General features: G+C 38.2%; 1 protein-coding gene across 4 annotated transcripts in view; it reads left to right on the plus strand.

Annotated features, from left to right (window-relative positions):
• cdh19 (cadherin 19, type 2) overlaps nt 1–24,370 on the plus strand; it is a 238,028-nt gene that overhangs the window by 101,586 nt on the left and 112,072 nt on the right. For 3 of the 4 annotated variants that reach the window (XM_052113585.1, XM_052113587.1, XM_052113588.1), the window contains exon 5: nt 15,879–16,046. The exons of the other annotated variant lie outside the window; for it this stretch is intronic. In XM_052113585.1, coding sequence (XP_051969545.1) covers nt 15,879–16,046 — 168 coding nt within the window. The remainder of the gene's footprint in view (nt 1–15,878; nt 16,047–24,370) is intronic. 4 annotated transcript variants of the gene reach the window in all.

Here is a 24,370-nt window from a genome sequence, read left to right on the forward strand (position 1 = left end):
ATTACCTTTGTCATCGTTCTTCAACAAACTATGCAATCTGAGCAGCATTCATGTTGTAAAACTGTATATGAACTTATATATTAGAGTCTTATAAGCAAAATGAGCCTGTCTCCAAAGTCTATTTTTAAAAATGGGGCGTAGTTTTATTCATAATAGCCAAGAAGTGTGGTCAGATTTTGTGTCATCTTGAAAGGCGAAGCCTTACTTTTACTCTGTAAACCGCCACAATTTTTCCTGTGGTAAAATGCTGATGGACAAAAACGTTTAGCCAATGAGAAGACAATTTAAATGATGTGCCTGATGTATATATTGCACCAGTAGATTAGATTTTTTAATTATTCTGCAACGTGGATTCCACAATTCACCAGCAAACTACCCTGTAACGCAATTCTGTGACACACCTGTGTTTCAACACAAATGTTCCTTCTGCATCCCGTGGTGCTTTTATCATTGTCGTTCTGGATGGATCCTCGTCACCCAAAAAAGTATTTTTCTCCTGAGGATGTTACAGGGGAGGTTTATCGAAGCAGCGAGGAGGAGAATGCCTCAGAAAATGAACTGAGCAATGAAGAAGAGTCACTTCTAACTCGGTGAGTTCCAACACATTTCATTTTTGCTTCTTTACAACAGTGAAAAATACAAAACTATGTGATAATACTGTATGTCATATGGTAAACTGTATACTATTATAAATTAATCTTCTCTCTCTCTCCATAAATATACATGTATGATAGATAGATAGATAAATAATAGTATTCTTATATTCTATTATATATATATATATATATATATATATATATATATATACATATATATATATATACATATACATATATATATATAAGTGCTAATACGTTTAATCTATGGTAAAATGTATAGTGGTGTGTGTGTGTGTGATAGTAAATAGTATGATTTACTATTAGTATTCTTATATTCTATTATGTATATTATAATTGCTAATATTGTTTGTTCTATGGTAATTGTACATTGGTATAATGTGTGTGTGTGTATATATACAGGTGCTGGTCATATAATTAGAATATCATAAAAAAGTTGATTTATCTCAGTAATTCCATTCAAAAAGTGAAACTTGGATATTGTATTCATTCATTACACACAGACAGATACATTTCAAATGTTTATTTCATTTAATTCTGATGATTAAAACTGACAACTAATGAAAATCCCAAATTCAGTATCTCCGAAAATTAGAATATTACTTAAGACAATACAAAAAAAAGGATTTTTAGAAATTTTGGCCAACTGAAAATTATGAACATGAAAAGTATGAGCATGTACAGCACTCAATACTTAGTTGGGGCTCCTTTTTACTGCAGCAATGCGGCGTGGCATGGAATCGATCAGTCTGTGGCACTGCTCGGGTGTTATGAGAGCCCAGGTTGCTCTGATAGTGGCCTTCAGCTCTTCTGCATTGTTGGGTCTGGCGTGTCGCATCTTCCTCGTCACAATACCCCATAGATTTTCTATAGGGTTAAGGTCAGGCGAGTTTGCTGGCCAATTAAGAACAGGGATACCATGGTCCTTTAACCAGGTACTGGTAGCTTTGGCACTGTGTGCAGGTGCCAAGTTCTGTTGGAAAATGATTTCTGCATCTCCAGAAAGTTGGTCAGCAGCAGGAAGCATGAAGTGGTACTTCCTGGTAGACGGCTCCGTTGACCTTGGACCTCAGAAAACACAGTGGACCAACACCAGCAGATGACATGGCACCCCAAACCATCACTGACCGTGGAAACTTTACACTGGACTTCAAGCAATGTGGATTCTGTGCCTCTCCTCTCTTCCTCCAGACTCTGGGACCTTGATTTCCAAAGGAAATGCAAAATTAACTTTCATCAGAGAACATAACTTTGGACCACTCAGCAGCAGTCCAGTCCTTTTTGTGTTCTGACACTGTGTCTTGTTCAAGAGTGGCTTGACACAAGGAATGCGACAGCTGAAACCAATGTCTTGCATACATCTGTGCGTGGTGGTTCTTGAAGCACTGACTCCAGCTGCAGGCCACTCTTTGCGAATCTCCCCCACATTTTTGAATGGGTTTTGTTTCACAATCCTCTGCAGGGTGCGGTTATCCCTATTGCTTGTACACTTTTTTCTACCACATCTTTTCCTTCCCTTCGCCTCTCTATTAATGTGCTTGGACACAGAGCTCTGTGAACAGCCAGCCTCTTTAGCAATGACCTTTTGTGTCTTGCCCTCCTTGTGCAAGGTGTCAATGGTTGTCTTTTGGACAGCTCTCAAGTCAGCAGTCTTCCCCATTATTGTGTAGCCTAAAGAACTAGACTCAGAGACCATTTAAATTCCTTTGCAGGTGTTTTGAGTTAATTAGCTGATTAGAGTGTGGCACCCGGTGTCTTCAATTTTGAACCTTTTCACAATATTCAAATTTTCTGAGATACTGATTTTGGGGTTTTTCATTAGTTGTCAGTAATAATCATCAAAATTAAAAGGAATGAACACTTGGAATATATCAGTCTGTGTGGAATGAATGTATACATTATCCAAGTTTCACTTTTTGAATGGAAATACTGAAATAAATCAACTTTTTGAAGATATTCTAATTATATGACCAGCACCTGTATGTATGTGTAATATATATATATATATATATATATATATATATATATACTGAGACAAAAGATTGCTTTTGGTCACTGATTGTTGCCTGTTAGAGTGGCCATCAATGTTTTGGTTCCATGTACATGGAGACAAAAGATTGCTTTTTGACAATTATTGCTACCTGTTAGAGCGGCCATCAATGTTTTGGTTCCATATGCATGGAGACAAAAGATTGCTTTTTGACAATTATTGCTATCTGTTAGAGCGGCCATCAATGTTTTAGTTCCATATGCATGGAGACAAAAGATTGCTTTTTGACAATTATTGCTACCTGTTAGAGCGGCCATCAATGTTTTAGTTCCATATGCATGGAGACAAAAGATTGCTTTTTGACAATTATTGCTATCTGTTAGAGCGGCCATCAATGTTTTAGTTCCATATGCATGGAGACAAATGATTGCTTTTTGACAATTATTGCTACATGTTAGAGTGGCCATCAATGTTTTAGTTCCATATGCATGGAGACAAAAGATTGCTTTTTGACAATTATTGCTACCTGTTAGAGCGGCCATCAATGTTTTGGTTCCATATGCATGGAGACAAAAGATTGCTTTTTGACAATTATTGCTACCTGTTAGAGCGGCCATCAATGTTTTAGTTCCATATGCATGGAGACAAAAGATTGCTTTTTTGACAATTATTGCTTCCTGTTAGAGCGGCCATCAATGTTTTGGTTCCCTATGCATGGAGACAAAAGATTACTTTTTGAACACTGTATATGTGTATGTCTGTATTACATAGAAAAAATATTGATAGCAGCATATTGATGATTCTGTTTTTGTTCTATGTCATGCAGAAGTAATGAAATTCTGATTCGAAGATTCTGATGAGGATTGGCATCCAGAGATCGTACATCCACTGGAAAAAAAACCCTGCCTGTCAAACTCTCCATCTCTTTCACCATCTATCAATTGTAGAGGGAGAGGTACCAGAGGGAGAGGCAGCGGAAGAAACATCAGATCATCAGTGGGTTCCCTTTGCACTTCTGAAGGGAGATGGAATGACTCTAGTGAGGAGGATGTTGCACTGCAGCATGTCTTTAGGCCTGCAAGAACAGAAGGCCCACCCCAACCGCATCATACAGTCCTCTGGAATTATTTCAGCTCTTTATTTCCACATCAGTGCTGCAGATAATTGTTACAAATACAAACACATATGTGACTATCCGTCAGTAGGGCAAGAAGCCATGGAAAGAAATTTCTTTGAATTTTTTTTACCCTTATATTTACATTTACATTTATGCATTTGGCAGAAGCTTTTATCCAAAGCGACTTACAGTGCACTTATTACAGGGACAATCCCCCCAGAGCAACCTGGAGTTAAGTGCCTTGCTCAAGGACACAATGGTGGTGGCTGTGGGGATCGAACCAACAAACTTCTGATTAACAGTTGTGTGCTTTAGCCCACTACGCCACCACCACTACACCCTTATTTTATACATGGGTGTGTCAAAAGCTTGTTCACTGAGGGATTACATGAGGAAGGCCAAAATGTACAGCTCCAACGTTCCTGCAACAATCAGTTATTGCTGGAAATTTCTATCCATCTCCGCTACTCTTCATCTCAGCTGTCCCAAGATGGATGTTGAAAATGACCAGAAAAGAGGAACGGCTGCCTATGACCACCTTGGCAAAATTAAACCAATGTATCTGCAATTGAGGGATGCATGCGAGACATACTTTCAGCCTTACCAGGACATTGCAATTGATGAAAGGATGGTACCCACAAAGGCCAGGAATGGCTTGAAGCAGTACATGAAGGACAAACCGACAAAGTGGGGGTACAAGCTGTATGCACTAGCAGACTCACTCTGTGCCTATACTTGGGATTTTTTTGTTTATGAAGGGAAATCCCCTGTTGAACAGAACAATCTGAAAATTGAATGTGTCTGATGCCCTAATCCGCTATTACACAGTCTTGCACAAGACCACAAAGTGGTACCGGTCCTTTTTTTACCACTTTGTGGACATAACAGTTGTGAACACCTTCATCTTTCATTGTCAGATGGCACGAATGAAGAAACAATGACCACTTAGACAGAAAGCATTCAGAGAGACCCTTCTTATGGACTTACGGATTTGGTGGGAATTCTCGGGATGAGAATGTTCCACCATCTCCTGGTATTCACCACATGCCAAGGTACATAACTCCACACAGCACAAATGGAAGAAACAATTGCATACTTTGCAAGCTAAAGAACCCACTGATGTGCAATACTTGTGGTGTTGCATTGTGTTTTCAACCGACATGTTCCTGCTACACTGAGTGGCACAGTATCCAAAACTAGGCTTATGTTCTGTATAAAACATGTAAATGCATATTGTAAAAGTATATTTAGTAAATAGTTGTGTTTTCTTATAGTTCTATAGTGATTTTGTTTCTTATAATGGTGTTAAAACTTGAGTGCACTGTTTCATGGCATTTATTCAAATGTAAAAAAATTAAATAAAGTTTTAACTACATGAAATTGTGTCATTTGTTAAAGTTGGGAGGAAAATAGTTTAGACTAAGTGATACATGTAAAAATAACTATAATAGCTTTCTCTAGCCATCGGAACATTTTGTTACCAAGTGGCCCTTTGGAAACACTTAATGTGGCTGTTTTAGGTTTTGTCCCTAGTCAGAGCAAAAAGCTTGCAGGAACCTCATTTTTTGTTTGATCATCTTCAAATTTTAAACATTACTTCTTTAGACTTGTGTCTGTTCTGGCCCTTTTATTATTGTTTTTTTTAGATGATAAAAACATGATCAGCACAAAATATTTCCATTACTATAAACTTCAGCTTCTCTAACTTTTTAAAACAAAAAAATATTAATAAAGTATCTTTTTTTAATGGACTACAACTGTGTCCATTCTTCAAAGGGTCCATTAAAGGGTCTATTAAAGGGTCCATTAAATACAACCATTTCAGGTATGTCATTTGCATGGTTTGTGCTCAAAAAGGGGGTGCATATCAACAGGTTAACCATCGAATTAGGTTCCAACTCAGTGAGATGGAGCTATCTCTCTGACATGGACAAAGGACTGCAGTGTAAACACAGGTCTGTAAGATCCTCTCTCAGGTGCTGAATCCCCAACCAGGATGGGCACACATTGTTTCCATCATTTGGGAGGAGAACATTTGGTACATCTGATACAGCTTTCAGGCCAGTGGGAAACCGGTGGCGATCAAGCTCTGAGCCATATCAACCTGGATACAAACACCTTCCGATAGGACCGTAAGGCCACAAACTGAGTAGAGCGATAACTCACTCAATACAAAAAAACACAACCAGAAAGATAATCAAATTCCCTTGGATAGGTCCGAAAGGCAATTCAAATTAGGTAGAAAAAACTCTTACAGAAAAAAAAATATAGAACATTTTGTATATCCTTCAGAGCTGAGCCCACGTCACCACATTAATTAGTTTGTATATTCTCTCAATCTATCTGGCTGGCACAGGGATAATCCCCTAGTGTTTAGCTCTGGCTCTGGCGGTCAGTAGGATTGAAATAGAACTCACAGTACTGTGACATATATAGCGCATAAATGATACAGCAGAAAGGAACTTTACATACCCTTGAATGTTTGGCCTTGTTATAAACAAACAAGGAGACATACAAAGGTTTAAATGGCAATTATAGGTTAATATCCAATACCTGTGGCTTTTAAATTGCAATTAGTGTCTGTGTATAAATAGTCAATGAGTTTGTTAGCTCTCATGTGGATGTACTGAGCAGTCTAGATACTGAGCCACGGAGAGCAGAAAAGAACTGTCAAAAGCCCTGCGAAACAAGGTGTAGTGTATGTGCTATGCAACATTTAGAAGGGAATTTTAAAGTGCCCTCATTTTCACACATTGTATGCAAGGATATTTGGTATGTTCAATTTAGAAGGGAATTTAGGGTCTTGAAATATGTGAGCTATTAACTAAATTAAACTTTCCTTATTGTACATTATTAGGTAATGAAATGTATAATGGAATTAGTCACATTCGACAACCATTATAAATTAGATAAATGAATTCTCCACCATTAAAATCGTAATACAACATATCCGCTCACAATTTCTACTGTAAGGAATTAGCTTTAATAAGTGAATTATGATTAATTCACTTATTGGAGTGATATTATTCTCATGGCTTATTGAAAATAATATCACACGTATTTAGGTACAGTTTTGAAGTGAAATATTTTAGAAACAGGGATGAGGTTATTTATTAAAATATACCAGTCATTAATTTTTGAAAACAGACTAACTTTATTGCTATTCTAAACATAAATCTAATCTAACACATATATATACACATGAGACAGGTTGGTGAAAAGAGTGACAGAATGTGAAATAAATGATCAATACAGTGAAAATGAACTTTATGGAGACCGTTGATAATGTCTTAAGAACCATTTATCCTTCTTTGAGTCTACATCGATTGGCTCTTGGATTACCGAAATTATTTAATTAATACACCAGCACATTAAGCACAATATTGGAGATGTACTTGCGTGTAGTTGTGTTTCCTTGCGTTCTTTGTGTTGCGTGGTTCTTGGCCAAAAGTTGGTTCCGTCGATATTTTGGACCTCTGTAAGAGTTATTGTCTGTCAATTCAAGTCAATTTTATTTGTATAGGCCTTTCACAACACATATCATTTCAAAGCAGCTTTACAGAAGATCAGGCATTAACAGAAGATAAAACTGTCATGTCTATAATGTCGATGAATCATCATTATGTAATTAGATAAAATACGATTGTTAATCGTGTTTAAAAATAAGTAATTAAATAATAATTGTATTAATAATCCCTAAAATTCCATTACAAGAGTGTAGTTCATCAATAGACAGATGGCAGACATCAGTGAGGTGCATCGCAGTTCAACCAGGCTGGTAATTTCAGTGAGGTTCGGTGAGGTCCTTGCTAAGTCCAAGTTTCAGACAACGGCATATGAAGTATCCCATATCTTATAGTTGTAGTTAGCATCAGTTCATCCTCTGAAGTTTGGCTGGCACCGGCTGCATTTAGTCATCATCACACAGCGACATGTAGCAGTGGAGTCCGACACCAAGCAGGAATGGAGCTGGATCCAGCTGGTTCTGGTGACCTCAGGATAGGAGTCCCGATGTTGAGACAGGGAAACAAATACAATTATATAAGCATAGTTGCAATAAAATGTATTGCAGAATTATAAATCATGATCAATTTTTCTGGTTTCTTGTTCCGGCAGACTAAACTGAAGCAGCCTAAATGTGGGTTGGAGGATAAATTAGGTGTATGCCTGGCTAAATGAGTCTTTAGTCTAGACTTAAACTGAGGGAGTGTGTCTGCATCTCAAACAGTATTAGGGAGACTATTCCATAGTTTAGGAGCCAAATATGAAAAGGATTTACCTCCTTTTGTGGATTTTGATATTCTAGAAACTATTAACAGGCCAGAATTTTGCAATCGTAATGAACGTGATGGAATATAGTGTGGTAGAAGTTACTTAAGTACTGCAGAGCTAGACCATTGAAAGTTTTGTATGTAGTTAACAGAATTAAAAAATGTATATGAAATTTAACAGGTAGCCAATGTAACGATGATAAAATGGGGCTAATATGATAATATTTTTTGGTTCTCGTTTGCACTCTGGCTGCTGCATTTTGAACCAATTGAAGTTTATTTATTGATCTTGCTGGACATCCTCCCATTAATGCATTACAATAATCTAGTCTTGAGGTCATGAAAGCATTAATTCGTTTTTCCGCATTAGCAACAGAGAACATGTGCCGTCATTTAGCAATATTTCTTAGGTGGAAGAATGCCGTTCTACAAACACTGGTAATTTGATATTCAAAGGACAGATCGGTATCAAATATAACACCTAAGTTCTTCGTTGTTGAAGATGATGTAACAGTACATCCATCGAGAGTCAAATTGTTGTGCAGGTAAGTGAGGACCCAAAAGCGATATAACAAAAAGAGTTTTTAATGACAGTTCAAATGCAGCAATAATGAAGAACACAAATCTTCTCCTTGAGAGGTAAATGGCAAACACAAACTACCCACAGAGAGGGCGAAAAGATAACGGAAACTTCTTCTGTTAGCCTTCAGTGAGAGTCCTTAGGCAGCAGTCGGGGGTAGCAGTGAAGCGGCGACAGGCTGTATGTTCTCCGAGGGTAGGCAAGGGTCGAGTCGAGACTGTTGTAACCAGACCACTCGCTGCGTAGGAAGAACTGGACAGAATACAAATATCGAGACGGTTAGCTGTGAACAGGTAGTGTGGTAAGGCGGATGCCAACTGGACAGGACTGGACAGTGACAAACGAGACAGTGGTTTGCTTCTTGCGTTTGAAACTCTAGTGAGACTCAGACAACGAAAGCAGCAAGAGCAGGGAGAGAAGTAGAGACCTAATCAGCGGGGAACGGGAACAGGTGGGAAGAGGATTAACGAGGAATTATGGGGAGATGAGGAACAGCTGGAGGAGGAGAGGAAGGAGAGGAAAAGTGACCTATAAAGGCCAGCAGAGGGCGACAGAGTAAAGGGAAAGAACAGAAACAAGACAAACCATGATGAGACGAGACAGGACATGACACAACTTATATTTTAGTGGCTTATTTTTTTTGGTCCAATAATTAGTACCTCTGTTTAGTCAGAATTGAGTAGAAGGAAATTTTTGGCCATACAATCTTTTTTTTAATTGATACACTCTACTAATTTGGAGAATTGTGAAATCTCACAATATAAAGTTGTGTATCGTCGGTATAGCAGAGGAAACTTATTCCACGATTTCAATGAGAAAAGCAGAGGCCCTAAAACTGAAGACTGTTGCACTCCATATTTTACTTTTGATTGGTTTGAGAATTACTCATTTGCATTGACATAGAGGTAGTGGTCTGCCAAATAGGACCTAAACCATGCTAATGCAACTCCGCAAATGCCAACATAATTATTTAGCCTATTCAAGAGAATAGGTCTACATGATCTATTGTGTTGAATGCAGCTCTAAGTTATAAACGCACTAGAAGAGAAATGCAGCCGCGATCAGATGATAAGAGCAGGTCATATGTATCTCTGATAAGCGCAATCTCTGTACTGTGATGTGGCCTAAATCCTTACTGAAATTCATTTTATATACCATTTCTCTGTAGAAATGAACATATTTGGGAGGATAATACCTTTTATAGTATTTACAACATAAACGGGAGATTTGAAATTGGTCTATAATTAGCCAGTTCTCCAGGATCAAGTTGTGGTTTCTTAATAAGCGGTTTGATAACTGCCATTTTAAAGTTTCTGTCCAAAGCATAGCGAGGAGTTAATAATATTAAGAAGAGGTGATACAGGAGATACCTCTTTTAAGAGCTTAGTTGGTATTGGATCTAACAAACATGTTGTGGCTTTTGATGTTTCGATAAGTTTTGTTAGCTCTTCGTGACCTAAGACAGTGAAGAGATTGAAGTTGCATGTGAGGAAAATTATTAGACACTGTTTTCTGAGGTGCTATGACTGACGATTACATAATTCCAATTTTATTCCTGATTATTTCAATTTTATCTGTAAAGAAATTCATCAAGTCATTACTCTTGTGCTGCGACATAATATCTGGTTCGGTTGAGGCTTTATTCCTAACCAATTTAGCCACAGTACTGAATAAACACCTAGGATTGTTGTGGTTATTTTCTATGAGTTTGCTAAAAAATGCTGACTTGGCAGCTTTTAGTGCCTGTCTTTAGCTACAGACACTATAATTCCATGCACCATAAAATAATTAAAATTTTGTATTCTTCCATATGCCCTCCATTTTCTGAGCTGCTCTCTTGAGAGCATGAGTGTGATCATTGTACCATGGGACAGGGCTAATTTCTTTAATTTTCTTTATCGAAGTGGGGCGACACTATCAAGAGTGCTAGAGAAGACTGCATTTATATTTTTTGTTCTTTCATCAAGTTCTTCTGGGCTTTGGGTTTTATTGAGTGTATGAGATAGATCTGGAATATCATTAGTGAAACTATCTTTAGTGGTCGAAAGAATAGTTCTACCTGAATGATAGTGTGGTGTAGATTGAGTAACATTAGCTGATCGCAGCATACAAGAGACGAGGTAATGATCCGAGATGTCATCACTCTGCTGCAGAATTTCTATATTATCAACATCAACTCCATATGACAGAATTAAATCTAGGGATTAAATGGCGATGAGTTGGTCCTGTTACATTTTGTCTGACTCCAAGAGAGTTGAGTATATCGATAAATGCTAATCGCAATGTATCTTTTTCATTATCTATGTGAATGTTGAAGTCACCAACAATTAAAGCTCTATCTACAGTAACTACAAGATCTGATAAAAAATTTGCAAATTCACCAAGGAAATCAGAGTAAGGCCCGGGTGATCTATACACTGTAGAAATGGTAAAAGATGGCATCATTTTTTTATTTATATCAGATGGTGTCACATAAAGCATTATTAGTTCAAAAGACTTACATTTATATCCTGTCCTCTAACACCAAAAACTTCACTGTAAATTGTAGTAACACCTCCTCCTCGACCCTTCAGATGAGGCTCATGTTTATAAAAATAACCTGGGGGAGTAGATTCATTTAATCTAATATATTCATCCAGTTTAAGCCAGGTTTCAGTCAAACAGAGCATATCCAAACTATTATCTGTAATAATTTCATTAACAATTAGTGCTTTGGTAGAAAGAGATCTAATGTTTAGTAGCCCTATTTTTATATGATGTTTATCTTTAACTTGTTTGTTTTCTTCAAGTTTGACTGATTTAGTGAAGGTTTTGTGGTTGGTAGTTTGGAAACAGACACAGTCTCTATGAGATATCTAGGAGATACTGTCTCTATGTGTTGTAGTTTATTTGACCTGTGTGACATCTTAAGGCAGCTAGCAGATGTTCAGATTAACCAATTTGTTTGCTTCCTGACCTGGGCCCCAGTTAGTCAATATCATTATTAAGACTATGAGACAAATTATTAGAGAGCACCTTCCCTGGAGGGATGGAGTCCATCTCTCTTTAGCAGGTCAGGTCTACCCCAAAAACTCTTCCAATTGTCTATAAGTCCTATTTTATTCTTCTGTATGAATGATGAGTTTGGCTTTGAAGCAAGGCCTTCTCATGGACCATAGAGTGTGAGAGTCTTTCTCAGGACTTTGAGTCCCGAGCTTCCTTGGTCCTCACATGGCATGGACCTCCTTCCAACGAGATCCCGAGAAGAACACCAGGGAAGAGTCAGAGCACGGTCTGAGCAGTCAGCAGGAGAGACGATGAGAGAGATATAAGAAGGGAAGAGAGAGTGTTCTTCCTGTTTGGAAACATTTGAACTGAAATTGGCCGCATCCCCAAAGGTGTCCTGCGCCAATCAGAAGTGACTTTTCATAGTCATATGGTCAAATGGTCTTTTCCAACAGTTGTTTCAGATTATTTTACAAAATTCATCATTCATCAAGTTTAATCATTAACTTTATATCTTGCAAATGCTACAAGAGGCATGATATTCGTTGTCATCAGCTTTCTCTGCATATGCCAGTAAACGATTACATACTAAACATTACATTTATTTCATGGATATTATACATGTAGCTAACAAAACTTAACAATTCCTGGTTACAAATCATACAGGTTAAGTCCTTGGTTATACCACATGGATAAAATATTACACACATTTTAAAGAGGTACATCAGGGTATAATCAATAATTTGTCAGTTAAACATGTTACCACATTTCAAAGAAACTTTCAGAATTACTTAGCAAGACTAGGTCTAGGACTAAACCTAAATCATGGATTAAATGCATTCTGTAGATTTTAGAAGGCTAAATCGGTAAAGTACTGTGACTTTGTGTAAAATGCTAATGGAATAAGATGTAAAGTCTTTGTATTCGAGTCGTACAAATCTGATGGTCTTTTGAAAACCTTTCAAGGAAAAGTCTGCTTTAACTTTGTGTGGAAGTTCAGAAGGTCAGGCTGAGGGGCCTTTCTGAGCAGTGATGATGCCTGGGCCGTTTAATTTATGACGGTGAAGAATTCCAGGATTGTTAAGTTTGAAAGTCCCTAGATTAAAATCAAGTTGTTTCAATTCTTCTGCATGTATAATACTGCAAAGGTAATGGAACTTTATGAAGATTTAAAGCATATAAAAAGATATCCAAAGCCTTGAATATGCTAGTCAGTACTGTTCAATCACTTATTATAAGTGGAAAATTTGGGGATCTCTTGATACCATGCCAAGGTCAGGTAACCAAGGACCAAGCAAGATTTAAACCACAACTGCCAGAGGAATTGTTCGAGATACAAAGAAAAACCCACAGGTAAACTCAGGAGAAATACAGGCTGCTCTGGAAAAAGACAGTGTGGTTTTTTCAAAGAGCACAATACAATGATACTTGAACAAAAATTAGCTGTATGGTCGAGTTGCAAGTAAGAAGCCTTTACTGTGTCAATGTCACAAAAAAGCCTGGTTAAAATTTGCCCGACAACACCTTGAAATGCCTCACAGCTTCTGGCACACTGTAATTTGGAGTGACGAGACCAAAATAGAGCTTTATGGTCAGGACCATAAGTGCTATGTTTGGAGAGGGGACAAAGAGGCCTATAGTGAAAAGAATACCATCCCCATTGTGAAGCATGGTGGTGGCTTACTGATGTTTTGGTGGTGTGTGAGCTCTAAAGGCAGGGGGAATCCTGTGAACGTTGATGACAAGATGAATGCAACATGTTATCAGAAAATACCTGCAGACAATTTGCATTCTTCTACATGAAAGTTGGGCATTGGATGCTCTTGGTCTTTCCAGCATGACAATGACCCTAAGCACAAGGCCAAGTTGAGCCTCCAGTGGTTACAGTAGAAAAAGGTTCTAGAGTGGCCATCACAGTCTCCTGACCATTGTATCATTGAGCCACTGGAGGCATTTTGCCAAGATGAATGGGCAGCTATACCACTTACAAGAATTTGGGGCCTCATAGACAACTATTACAAACGACTGCTAAAGGGGCACCGTGTAATGACCGGCCCCTTTAATTTGTTTTGCTTTACATCTCTACTAGAGGGCGTAAGGTACGCAAGGGAATTTGTTTGCAACACATAAGAGAGTTCACGTGTGTTACACAAGCTCACACAAATAAGCTCTAATTATCATTAAAAATTTAAATATTTTTAGTTTTAGTAACCCTTTGGAAAGCGGAGCGAGGTATGTTATGTTTCGTGTTCATTTCATGATAATTTCATAGTGCCTTTTGATTTCTTATTTTGAGCATAATATTTGTAATTAAACTTTGGCTAATAATATATGTTTCTTATGCTGTGAACGCTTAATTTCATATTGTGAATATGTATTTACATTTGTTTATTCTTTATTTGTCTTTCTTTGTAGTTTTACGGTGCTTTACGGTGCTTTACGGTGTTTTACGGTGTTTGAAGTGCTTACGATGTATCATGAGGAGATTTGAAGTGATGTGATATGATATACGACGAAATACAATGTTCAATACAGTGCTGCAGAAGAATGTGTTGCATAAAGGTGATTGAAATCAAACAAAGGCATCGCTGAACATTAAAGTTTATCGCACCTGAAGCTAAATAAACAAAGGCACCCGTAGGAAACTCTCTGCCTCCTTCTTTCGATACCAAAGGGTTAGGGATACACACAGTATTAAGAACTAAGGGTATATCATTTGGACAACAACGAGACAACAAAGTGATGGAGATTTTCCAAAATGTTTTCCTTTGTGCTTCAAAAAATACAAACAGTCTTAAGGGTTTAGAACAACATGATAATAATGACTGAAATTTAAGTTTGGGTAAACTATCCCTTTAAGGGCTGAGTAGCCTATGTCAGGTTGATAATTGCAGTGGTAAATATTTTTTTTACACATAGTAGGCTATTGCTCTTTAAACTAAAAGCAATTAATAATACACAAATGTAGGCTGTCATCCACTTAACAGCACAGCATCCACAGCCCAACCAACACAAAGCAGATGCCTTTACTTGCGCAACCGTCTATTGCAGCTCAAACTTATCTGTGGTGTGCTATCAGAGGCTTGAAATGAGCAGTGGTCGCGCAAATGATTTGTCCACATTGTATGCTTGTTTTGACAAGCACAGTTTTGTCACACTTTAATAGAATTTGGCTTCTCATTTAGTTCAGATCTAAATAAAACATGATGAGGAAGGATATGAGGATTACTGCAAGAGGAAGATTTAGCATATATAGATGCGAGTGTCTTCAACATGCCAAGGGACATTTAAATAAAAATACATACTCCACCTCTCACTATCACTTTTAAAGCCAGTCATTTTAAATAATTATAATAATAATAAAACAGTTCAAAGCTATTTAAAATGGAGCAGATCACATTCACATAATTATAATTGTTTTTATAAAAATGTGTCTGAGTTTATAATGTAGACTAATACATTTCCCTTAATGTAATAGCATTGAATCTTGACAATATTAAGTTTTATGCTCATCACTTAATTATGTTAAAGAAGACAAAATAATAGTCATAAACATTACGTTTCACTTATACATTATGTGCTGCTATTACTTTTGTAGTATATATTTGTAGTGAGTACGTGGCCTTCAAGTAGTGCACTCTGCATTTTCATAAATTCAACTGAATGGCGTGAGATGTGTCTGTATTCTTCTGGTGCTCATTACACAAACAGTGGTATGTCTTTACACAGTGCCATTATGCGCTCATAATTGTATTATGTTTTGAGAAAATTATGACATTGTTAACGTGTATTACATTTAATGTATTACATTATGTGCGGTTATTACATTATGCTTTCTTATTAGGAGTTGCTATAGGGTCAATTTATGAATGTTGGCTGTTCAGACAAGTGCCTGATATGAGCTATATTAAAAATGTCAATATGAAAAACGGATTTCAGCAGAAAATAAGATTTGTGCCACATTTGGCTTTGGTGTAAACGTAGCCCTTGAAACCAGTTGCTTTAAATTATTGAAAAAAGTTAGTTCTAAAAACTGCTCTAGCATAATTTGTTTACAGATTCCATTTTCTTTGAAATTTAGCTTTTTAATGCAATGATATTATAACAAATGTTTTAGTGTGACATACAAATACTTTTGTCTTAATTTTGACCTTTAAATCTATTGTCATATTTTCAAACCCAACAAACTTTTTTTTTTTTAAGGGACATTGATATTACATTTTGTTATATATTGCAATGACATCTAAATATTTTAAGTGTCTTCATTGTCAATAAAAAAAATTTGGTCACTTTATATTATTTTCTCGGTCTGTCACAGGTATAATTGTGACATCATTGCCAAATATGGACAGAGAATCGAGAGACCTGTATCTGGTTGTGGTTCAGGTGAAAGATATGCTGGGACTCACAGGAGGCTACAGCACCACCACAACTGTTACCATCAGCTTGACAGATGTCAATGACAATGGACCCACCTTCCAACACAGTGAGTGTCCAGAACACATGCCAATCAAATAAACAAACACATGAATAATTTTTAGCATAATATGAAAAATTATGGCTGTGACTGGATTTGAACCTCTGACCCAACACTTATCAGCACAACATCTTAGCCAAGTTAGCTATTCTTGATTAGCTATAAAATTATCTATCTATCTATCTATTCACATTGCTGAGTATTTTTGCTTTCAGTTTAGGTATAAAAAAATAACTAGTGGCTAGCATTGTCAGATTTGACCCAAGTTCACACAACTGCAATTCAGTCATCTTTTGACAAATCAAGGTGAAATGTTGCACGGTACTTTAGAGTGATGTCATGTTGGCATGTTTGGTTTTAAAAACCATCAGTCAAAATTACATTTGATTTATTGACATATATATTGAGGCAATGTGGACATTTAGGTTTCTCCAAATTTTCACTGTACAGGAAAATCCATCATGCATGACCTTATGGGTCCTTGATGCTTTTTTTATTCCCAGTGTGAAATGAGGCATGTACAACAAGTTTCAGAAGAACTGGACATATGGGGTGGAAATACCATCATTTTGAAAATGGAACTTTTGGGCGTGGCCTGTAGTGCACCCTATGGGTGAATGTGGGGAAAACTTGGTGTGCGGGTACCCATTGCCCTGAAGTATCAATGTGCCAAATTAGAACATTTTTGACCAGTGACTTTTTGAGATATTGGGGTGCAAGGAGAAGAAGAATAATAATATTTATGTACACATTTAAATTCCACAAGTGTTTAAAAAACATTATACATATGAAAATTTAAATTTGTCATATTGTCATTTTCTGTATATTGCATATATCTACAGTAAATAATTGACATTTTTATATCAGTAAAAACATTTATGAACACTTTCAACATTCAAGTGTTCAGCATATATTATAATTTTCAGATCTGTAGCCTACAAGAGCATGGGGCAAAAACTAACATGGGGTTAGTTGTCACACACGTGTTTTAAATGTTTCCACACACACTGGTTAGAAGAAACTTCATCTGTATACTTGTTGCCATATCAACTACTCAGATAAAAAGAAATGTCGGGAAAATCTACTAAATAGGGATTTTTCAACGTCTGTTAAAACTGACACACTTCCTTCCACCAGTTGGTGGCACTACACTTTAGGACGTGTTGGAATATAGCGTGGTAAAAGGTCACTTAAGTACTGCGGAGCTAGACCATTCAAAGTTTTGTACGTAGTTAACAGAATTTTGTAATTAATACAGAATTTAACAGGTAGCCAATATAACGATGATAAAATGGGGTTAATATGATCATATTCCTTGGTTCTCGTTAGCACTCTGGCTGCTGCATTTTGAACTAATTGAAGTTCATTTATTGATGTTGCTGGACATCCTCCCAGTAATGCATAACAATAATCTATTCTTGAGGTCATGAACGCATTAATTAGTTTTTCGGCATCAGCAACAGAGAGCATGAGCCTTAATTTAGCAATATTTCTTAAGTGGAAGAATGCTGTTCTACAAACATTGGTAATTTGATTTTCATCGAGAGTCAAATTATATTGTAGTGGCTTATTTTTTTGGTCCAATAATTAGTACCTCTATTGTACCTCAGAATTGAGTAGAAGGACATTTCTGGCCAAGCAGTTTTATATCATTGATACACTCTGCTAATTTTGAGAATTGTGAAATCTCATCAGGTTTTGAAGAAATATATATTTGTGTATCGTCGGCATAGCAGTGGAAACTTATTCCACGATTCCTGATAATATCTCCCAGGGGAAGCATATACATGGAGAAAAGCAGAAGCCCTAAATCTGATCCCTGTGGCACTCCATATTTTACTTTTGTTTGGTTTGACAATTCCACATTTACATAGACAAAGTGGTAGCGGTCTGCTAAATATGACCTAAACCATGCTAATGCAACTCCACAAATGCCAACATAATTCTCTAACCTATTCAAGAGAATGTTGTGATCTATCGTGTCAAATGCAGCACTTAGATCTAAAAGCACTAGAAGTGAAATGCAGCTGCGATCAGTTGATAACAGCAAGTCATTTGTAACTGATAAGCTTTATTCCTAACCAATTTAGCCACAGTACTGAATAAACATCTAGGATTGTTGTGGTTAATATGCTGACCTGGCAGCTTTTAGTGCCTGTCTGTATCTACAGACACTATCCTTCCATGCACCACTTCTAATTTTGTATTTTTCCACATGCGCTCGATTTTCCAAGCTGTTCTCTTGAGAGCATGAGTGTGATCATTGTACCATGGTGCAGGGCTAATTTCTTTAATTTTCTTTAATCGAAGTGGGGCGACAATATCAAGTGTGCTAGAAAAGACTGCATTTATATTTTTTGTTATTTCATCAAGTTTTTCTGGGCTTTGGGGTGTATTGAGTGTATGAGATAGATCTGGAATATTATTAGTGAAGCTATGTGAAGTAGTCGAAAGAATAGTTCTACCTGAACGATAGCATGGCGTAGATTGTGTAACATTAACTGATTGCAGCATACAAGAGATGAGGTAATGATCCGAGATGTCATCGCTCTGCTGCAGAATTTCTATATTATCAACATCAACTCCATATGACAGAATTTAATCTAGCGTATGATTATGGCGATGAGTTGGTACATTTTGTCTGGCTCCAAGATTGTTGCCAAGAAATGCTAATCCCAATGTATAATTTTTATTATCTATGTGAACGTTGAAGTCACCAACAATTAAAGCTCTATCTACAGTAACTACAAGATCTGATAAAAAATGTGCAAATTCAAAAAGGAAATCAGAATAAGGCCCGGGTGATCTATATATACATTGTACAAGGACAAAAGACGACAGAGATTTTTTATTTATATCTGATGGTGTCACATTAAGCATTATTAGTTCAAAAGACTTACATTTATATCCTGTCCTCTGAGTAACACCAAAACTTCACTGTAAATTGTAGCAACAACACCTCCTCGACCCTTCAGATGAGGCTCATGTTTATAACAATAACCTGGGGAAGACCTCTTGTGCATCGAATATACCTCTGATCTATGAAAAAAGGACAATGAGAAGTTGGCAGACAGAATTTGCATGTTCCGTCCCATGACATACGGGTATAAAGGCGGGGAAATGCATCTGTTTAATTCATTATTTTTCTGACGAACCGGAAATGGTCCATAACCTAGACGTTCCCCGTCTGTCGCTCACTTTGACGTTGTGTCGAAGAAGCGACACTAGAGGTCCAATTTAAATCACACCATGCGCTGAGCCATGTACTGCTGACACAGGAGCGGGCAGGTACTTGACGTGCCAAAATGACCAACTGTATCAGAATGCACGTACCCTTCCCCCAATGCCCCATAAAGTCGTCGGAATCCTTATAGTTACCCTAGACAGGGGAGCAAGGCCCGCAGTGGATTGGGTCGACGAATTCCTCCGCTGAATTGCAGACCCAGAGGGCTAGGGAGGAGTCATCCAGGGAGCTGAGTGATTGGGATTGCCTGGGAGAAAAAGCGCACAGTTTTACCTCAACCGAGGGAAAGGACGCTAGGTGCAAGTGATCCACCCGGTCAGTCTGTCAGCGTGTTACCGAGTTCTACTGACTTGGACCTGGCTTGGATGTAAAATCTCGCAAAGGTATTAGGTGTTACCCAACCCGCTGCTCTGCATATGTCTGCCAGGTAGATTCCTTGTTGAGTGTGCTCGGACCCGCGGGGGGGGGGGTTTACGGCCTGGGTGCGATAGGCCAATGAAATGGCGTCCACCACCCAGTGGGAGAGCCTCTTTTTGGAGACAGCGTTCCCTTTCCGCTGTCCACCAAAGCAGACAAAGAGCTGCTCAGAACGTCTAAAGCGCTGTGTACGGTCCAAATAGGTAAGCAAAGCACGTACCGGACACAGCAACGAAGGGGCAGGGTCTGCCTCCTCCCGGGGCAGCGCTTGCAGGTTCACTACCTGGTCTCTGAAGGCCGTGGTACGAACCTTGGGCACGTAGCCCAGTCGCAGACTTAGGATCACATGTGTGTCTGCCGGACCAACTCCAGGCAAGTGTCGCTGACAGAGAACGCTTGCAGGTCCCCAACCCTCTTGATTGAGGCGAGAGCGATCAGCAGGGCCATCTTTAGGAGAGGGTCCTGAGTCCAACTGATTCAAGTGGCTCAAAGGGGGGTCTCTGAAGGCCCGAGAGGACCACTGAGAGATCCCAGGAGGGGAACAGGCTTGGCCGGGAGGGATTTAACCTCCGGGCGCCTCTTAGGAACCTGATAATCAAGTAGTGCTTTAGCTCCGGAGCGAATGTCTTGGTCTTTGGGTCGACCGCCTCAGGAGCGCCTAGGAGCCTTCCGGGTCCTCGAGGGGGTCCGTGAGACGGGGGTCGAGAAAGCGTGTCTTGTCCGTCTCACACATCTCGACCAAGTTCAGCCACAGATGACGTTCCTGAACCACAAGTGTGGCCATCGCCTGCCCGAGTGACTGCGCGCAGTTCCTGCAGCACGTCGGGATCAGGACTACCCTCGTGCAGATCTTTGAGTGCCTTGGCCTGGTGGACATGCAGGAGGGCCATGGAAGTGGCCTGTCCAGTGGCGCTGTAGGCTTTGGCAGCCAATGACGACGTCGTCCTACAGGCCTTGGAGGGGAGCACAGGGTGACCCCGCCAGGTGGCTGCACTCTCTGGGCATAGGTGGATTGCAACCGCCCAATCCACCTGGGGAATCGCCATGTACCTGTGGGCCGCTCTTCCGTCGAGCAACGCTCAATGTTTTGTGGTATTTGGCATAATTTAACTTTAAAGTTTAACGTTATTAAACATATTTATTACATTTTATATAAATAAAATATAGTTTAAATATCCACTGAAATGTAAAAATACAAGAGAGCCCATGTCTAATCCAGTCTATTAATTCTCTGAGTGGCAATTACAAGAAATGTCCAATAAAGGGCATCCAAGCTCCATTGTTGAATGATTTCCAACAGTTCTGAGTCTGAGTCCAGAATGGGTGGGGACTGAGTTCATGAGTTGGTTGAGGTCTTTTGCAGTCATATCAAATAAAAAATTAAAACAATGTGTCCCCACTCAATATATACATCAACTGAGGTGCGGATGTAATCTTTGTTAAGAACCTTTAACCGTTTCCAGCCGGAACGTTCAAATTTGGGAACAATTATTCCCATGGTTCCTGTCTCAGTGTCTTCACCATCCAATCACCAATTTTATTTCTGAAATCTGCCCAGAAACTCATGACAATATAAGCTAAAGGCACATGTGATTGATTAAGGGGTTACTGGGCATGAATAATAAATTTATCATCATCATCGTCATCCTTCATTTGTTTGGGAGGAGACAGAGGGGATATCATGGGAGATTTACTCCAGCGTTGGGCTTACTGCTTCAAATTGAAAACTGAGGCTAACTTTCAAGGTAAATATTGTGTTGTCAATACTGTCTATTGAAAGTCAAAAGTTTTAGTTACGAAGCATTTATTTGTACGAGTAATGCTAGATATTTCTGGAAAAAATTACATGACGGTCTGCGTTCATCGGACATGCAGATAGCCTCTAATTTAAACAAATTTCTGTGAAACTTGCTAAATAAACATTAGCAAGCAATTTTATTTTTAACTAAATATCAACTTTTTTTGCCAATGTTGTCGCTTGTGAAAAATCCACCTGAAGTAATGTGAGGCAGAGACCAGACACTGTTCAGACCTTTTTTTCGTTTGACACTGTTCAGACATTTTTAGATATTCTAATCTAAAGGCCTTGGCGATGCTAAATTGTGAAGCTTTTGAGTTTTCACTGCACAGCGTGGGCGTGATTTTTCTGACAAAGTTTGATGGTTTGCCATGAAAAAGGCAGTTGTTATAACTCATACATACAATGTCCAATCTGCCCCAAACTTCAAGTTTGATAATTAATACATCTACGTGCCAATATTCAGTTACAGTCATAGCGCCACCTAATGGCAACAGCCAATTCCAGGTCTTGTACTTTAACAAATTCCTCCCAGAAATTGAATCAGATCAACATTATATTTAGTCAGTCTTAATCTAAAGGCCTTGGTGATGAGTTTTCATTGAAGGGCGTGTACGTGGCGGCCTGACAAAGTTCGATATGCAACAAGTTTTTGAATCCTAAACATGCCTCTTTGTACACATCTCAAAAGTAGGAAAAATGTACATCTGAGTCTGGTTTTTGAATTAATTGTGGCAAAATGGCTCGGTAGCGTCACCTACAAAAATTCAATGAAGCAGCCCTCATGCAATGCTTTACCTACACGTAAGACAATCAGTGGGCATATTTAACATTTCAACACGTGCAAAAAAGTATCTTAGAACCATATCTTAAACCTAACAGGAAGTCAGCCATTGTAAACTCCTAGAGATTAAAGTATTTTTTTTGTGATCTTCCCCATTCATTTTCAATGGCCAGTCATTTGTCATTTCCCAGACTGGGAACTCCACAAGTATGACTTTCTGCCATGTTTAAAAAAATAAAAGAGCTTAAAAAAAAACTTGCACATATGTTTTCTTATGGTATCTAATTTATTCAAAATAACCAATAAAGAATGCTTTTTTTTCATAGAACAATGAGGCCTGGTCCATTTCAACACGTGCAAAAAGGTATCTTAGAACCATATCCTAAACCTAACAGGAAGTCAGCCACTGCGATTTTTCTCTTAAATTTTTGCTACATTTTTGCCATTTCCAGGCCTCGTACTTTAACAACTCCTAGAGATAAGTTTTCGGTTACTGTCGTAACCTCCGTTCCCTGATGGACATCAGAGTGGCATCTCAGAACCGGACGGGGACAAACGAGTGTGCTGGGGAATGGGTGGTTCAGGGGCTGAGGGGTGTGGTCTGAACTGGCATGAGAAAGTCGCTGAAATGCGCTGTATTTCCAACAGTGTATGCTTTTTAGAAGTGAGTGAAACAGCAGTGGGTTTTACTCAGCTCGCTGATCACAACCGCTCGGCTCTGAAGAGACGCACGATTCCCTCCCTTTATACTCGTATGTCCGGGGGCAGGGCATGCAAATTCTCTCCGCCAATTCTCATTGGCCTTTTCTCAAAGATAAGAGGTAACCGAGGCTCTCAAGAGAGACCCCTAGTGTCACTACATCGACACAATGTTGAGTGAGTGACATAAGGGGAACAAGTTGACAAAAAGATCTAAACCAATATTAGGTGATATTATAGCATAATATTAGATACTTTTTTATCTAATTTGGTGTTAAGACAGCACAAGTGTTAAATAGATTTAATGTTAAGGTTTATGTTTCAGAAAAACTTAAACCCTTTTAGAAAATGTAAATTCTTACTTTCTCAATTGAAATGCATGTCTGCTTTGCTCACCCTGAAAAAACATCTGATCATTTATATGGATGCTTTTAACATTTTCACTGACTCCACATATGACTATATGTTTTCTAAATTCACACCAAACTTTCTGTAGATAACAAACCTACATAACAAATTGCACATGTTGTCAGCCACTGACTGTGTCTTTTGAGACACAAAATTGTATTCCTAAAGGGGGCGCTTGATACTCTGAAAACCAAGTGTAAATCTCTTAACATTTTATATATGAAATCCGCGGAGTGCCAATTAAAAAAAGAATGAAGAAATAATTTATCAATCTACTAATTTACAAAAATAAAAACGTGAAACCAATTTATAAATGGATAAATAAATAGGCACATTTTAGCTATCTAATTCATGTTTAAAAATGTTATTATATTTAACAATTACATTTTGCAATAGTACATTGTGTATTTAAAATGCAATTAAATGTAACAATAAAATGGCACATTAATAAGTCATTTTTAAATGCACCTTTTAAATTGTGTTTTAAAAAAGCATGGAAAAAGACCCAAGACTCTGACTGAAACAGGCGCTGCGGCTGGCATTTGCTTCCCTCTCCACCACCGGTGCTTGTTTTTAATTTTTCTCCTTCTGGAAAAAGACGGCAGATCTCAGAGCTGCCGCAGACATAGGATCCTGAACCTAACTGAAGCAAACACTCCTCTGTGCTGCCTAATCATCCAGTTAATCATCTGTTTCATATGATTTTACTGTATGACTCTCTCTGCCATATTTGTGAACAAACCCCCATTTACTGTTCCTTCATTGTGCTGTGCTGCATCATCCACAATCATTGGGATTCAAATCTATAAAACTTTCAAAATTATTTCTGTTACATAGCTTCTTAAATTATACTGCTGGTCACTTTTATAAACGTTTTATTTTTTTTATTTTACACATTTCAAGCCGTAAAAGAGGAAAGCAGGGGTAAAACACTTTTTTATTTTTGAAAAAGGTTTAGCCAAAAGCGTTGACATATTACCTCA

This window comes from Xyrauchen texanus, chromosome 41, assembly GCF_025860055.1.
Source record: "Xyrauchen texanus isolate HMW12.3.18 chromosome 41, RBS_HiC_50CHRs, whole genome shotgun sequence".
In the NCBI taxonomy this organism is placed as follows: domain Eukaryota; kingdom Metazoa; phylum Chordata; class Actinopteri; order Cypriniformes; family Catostomidae; genus Xyrauchen; species Xyrauchen texanus.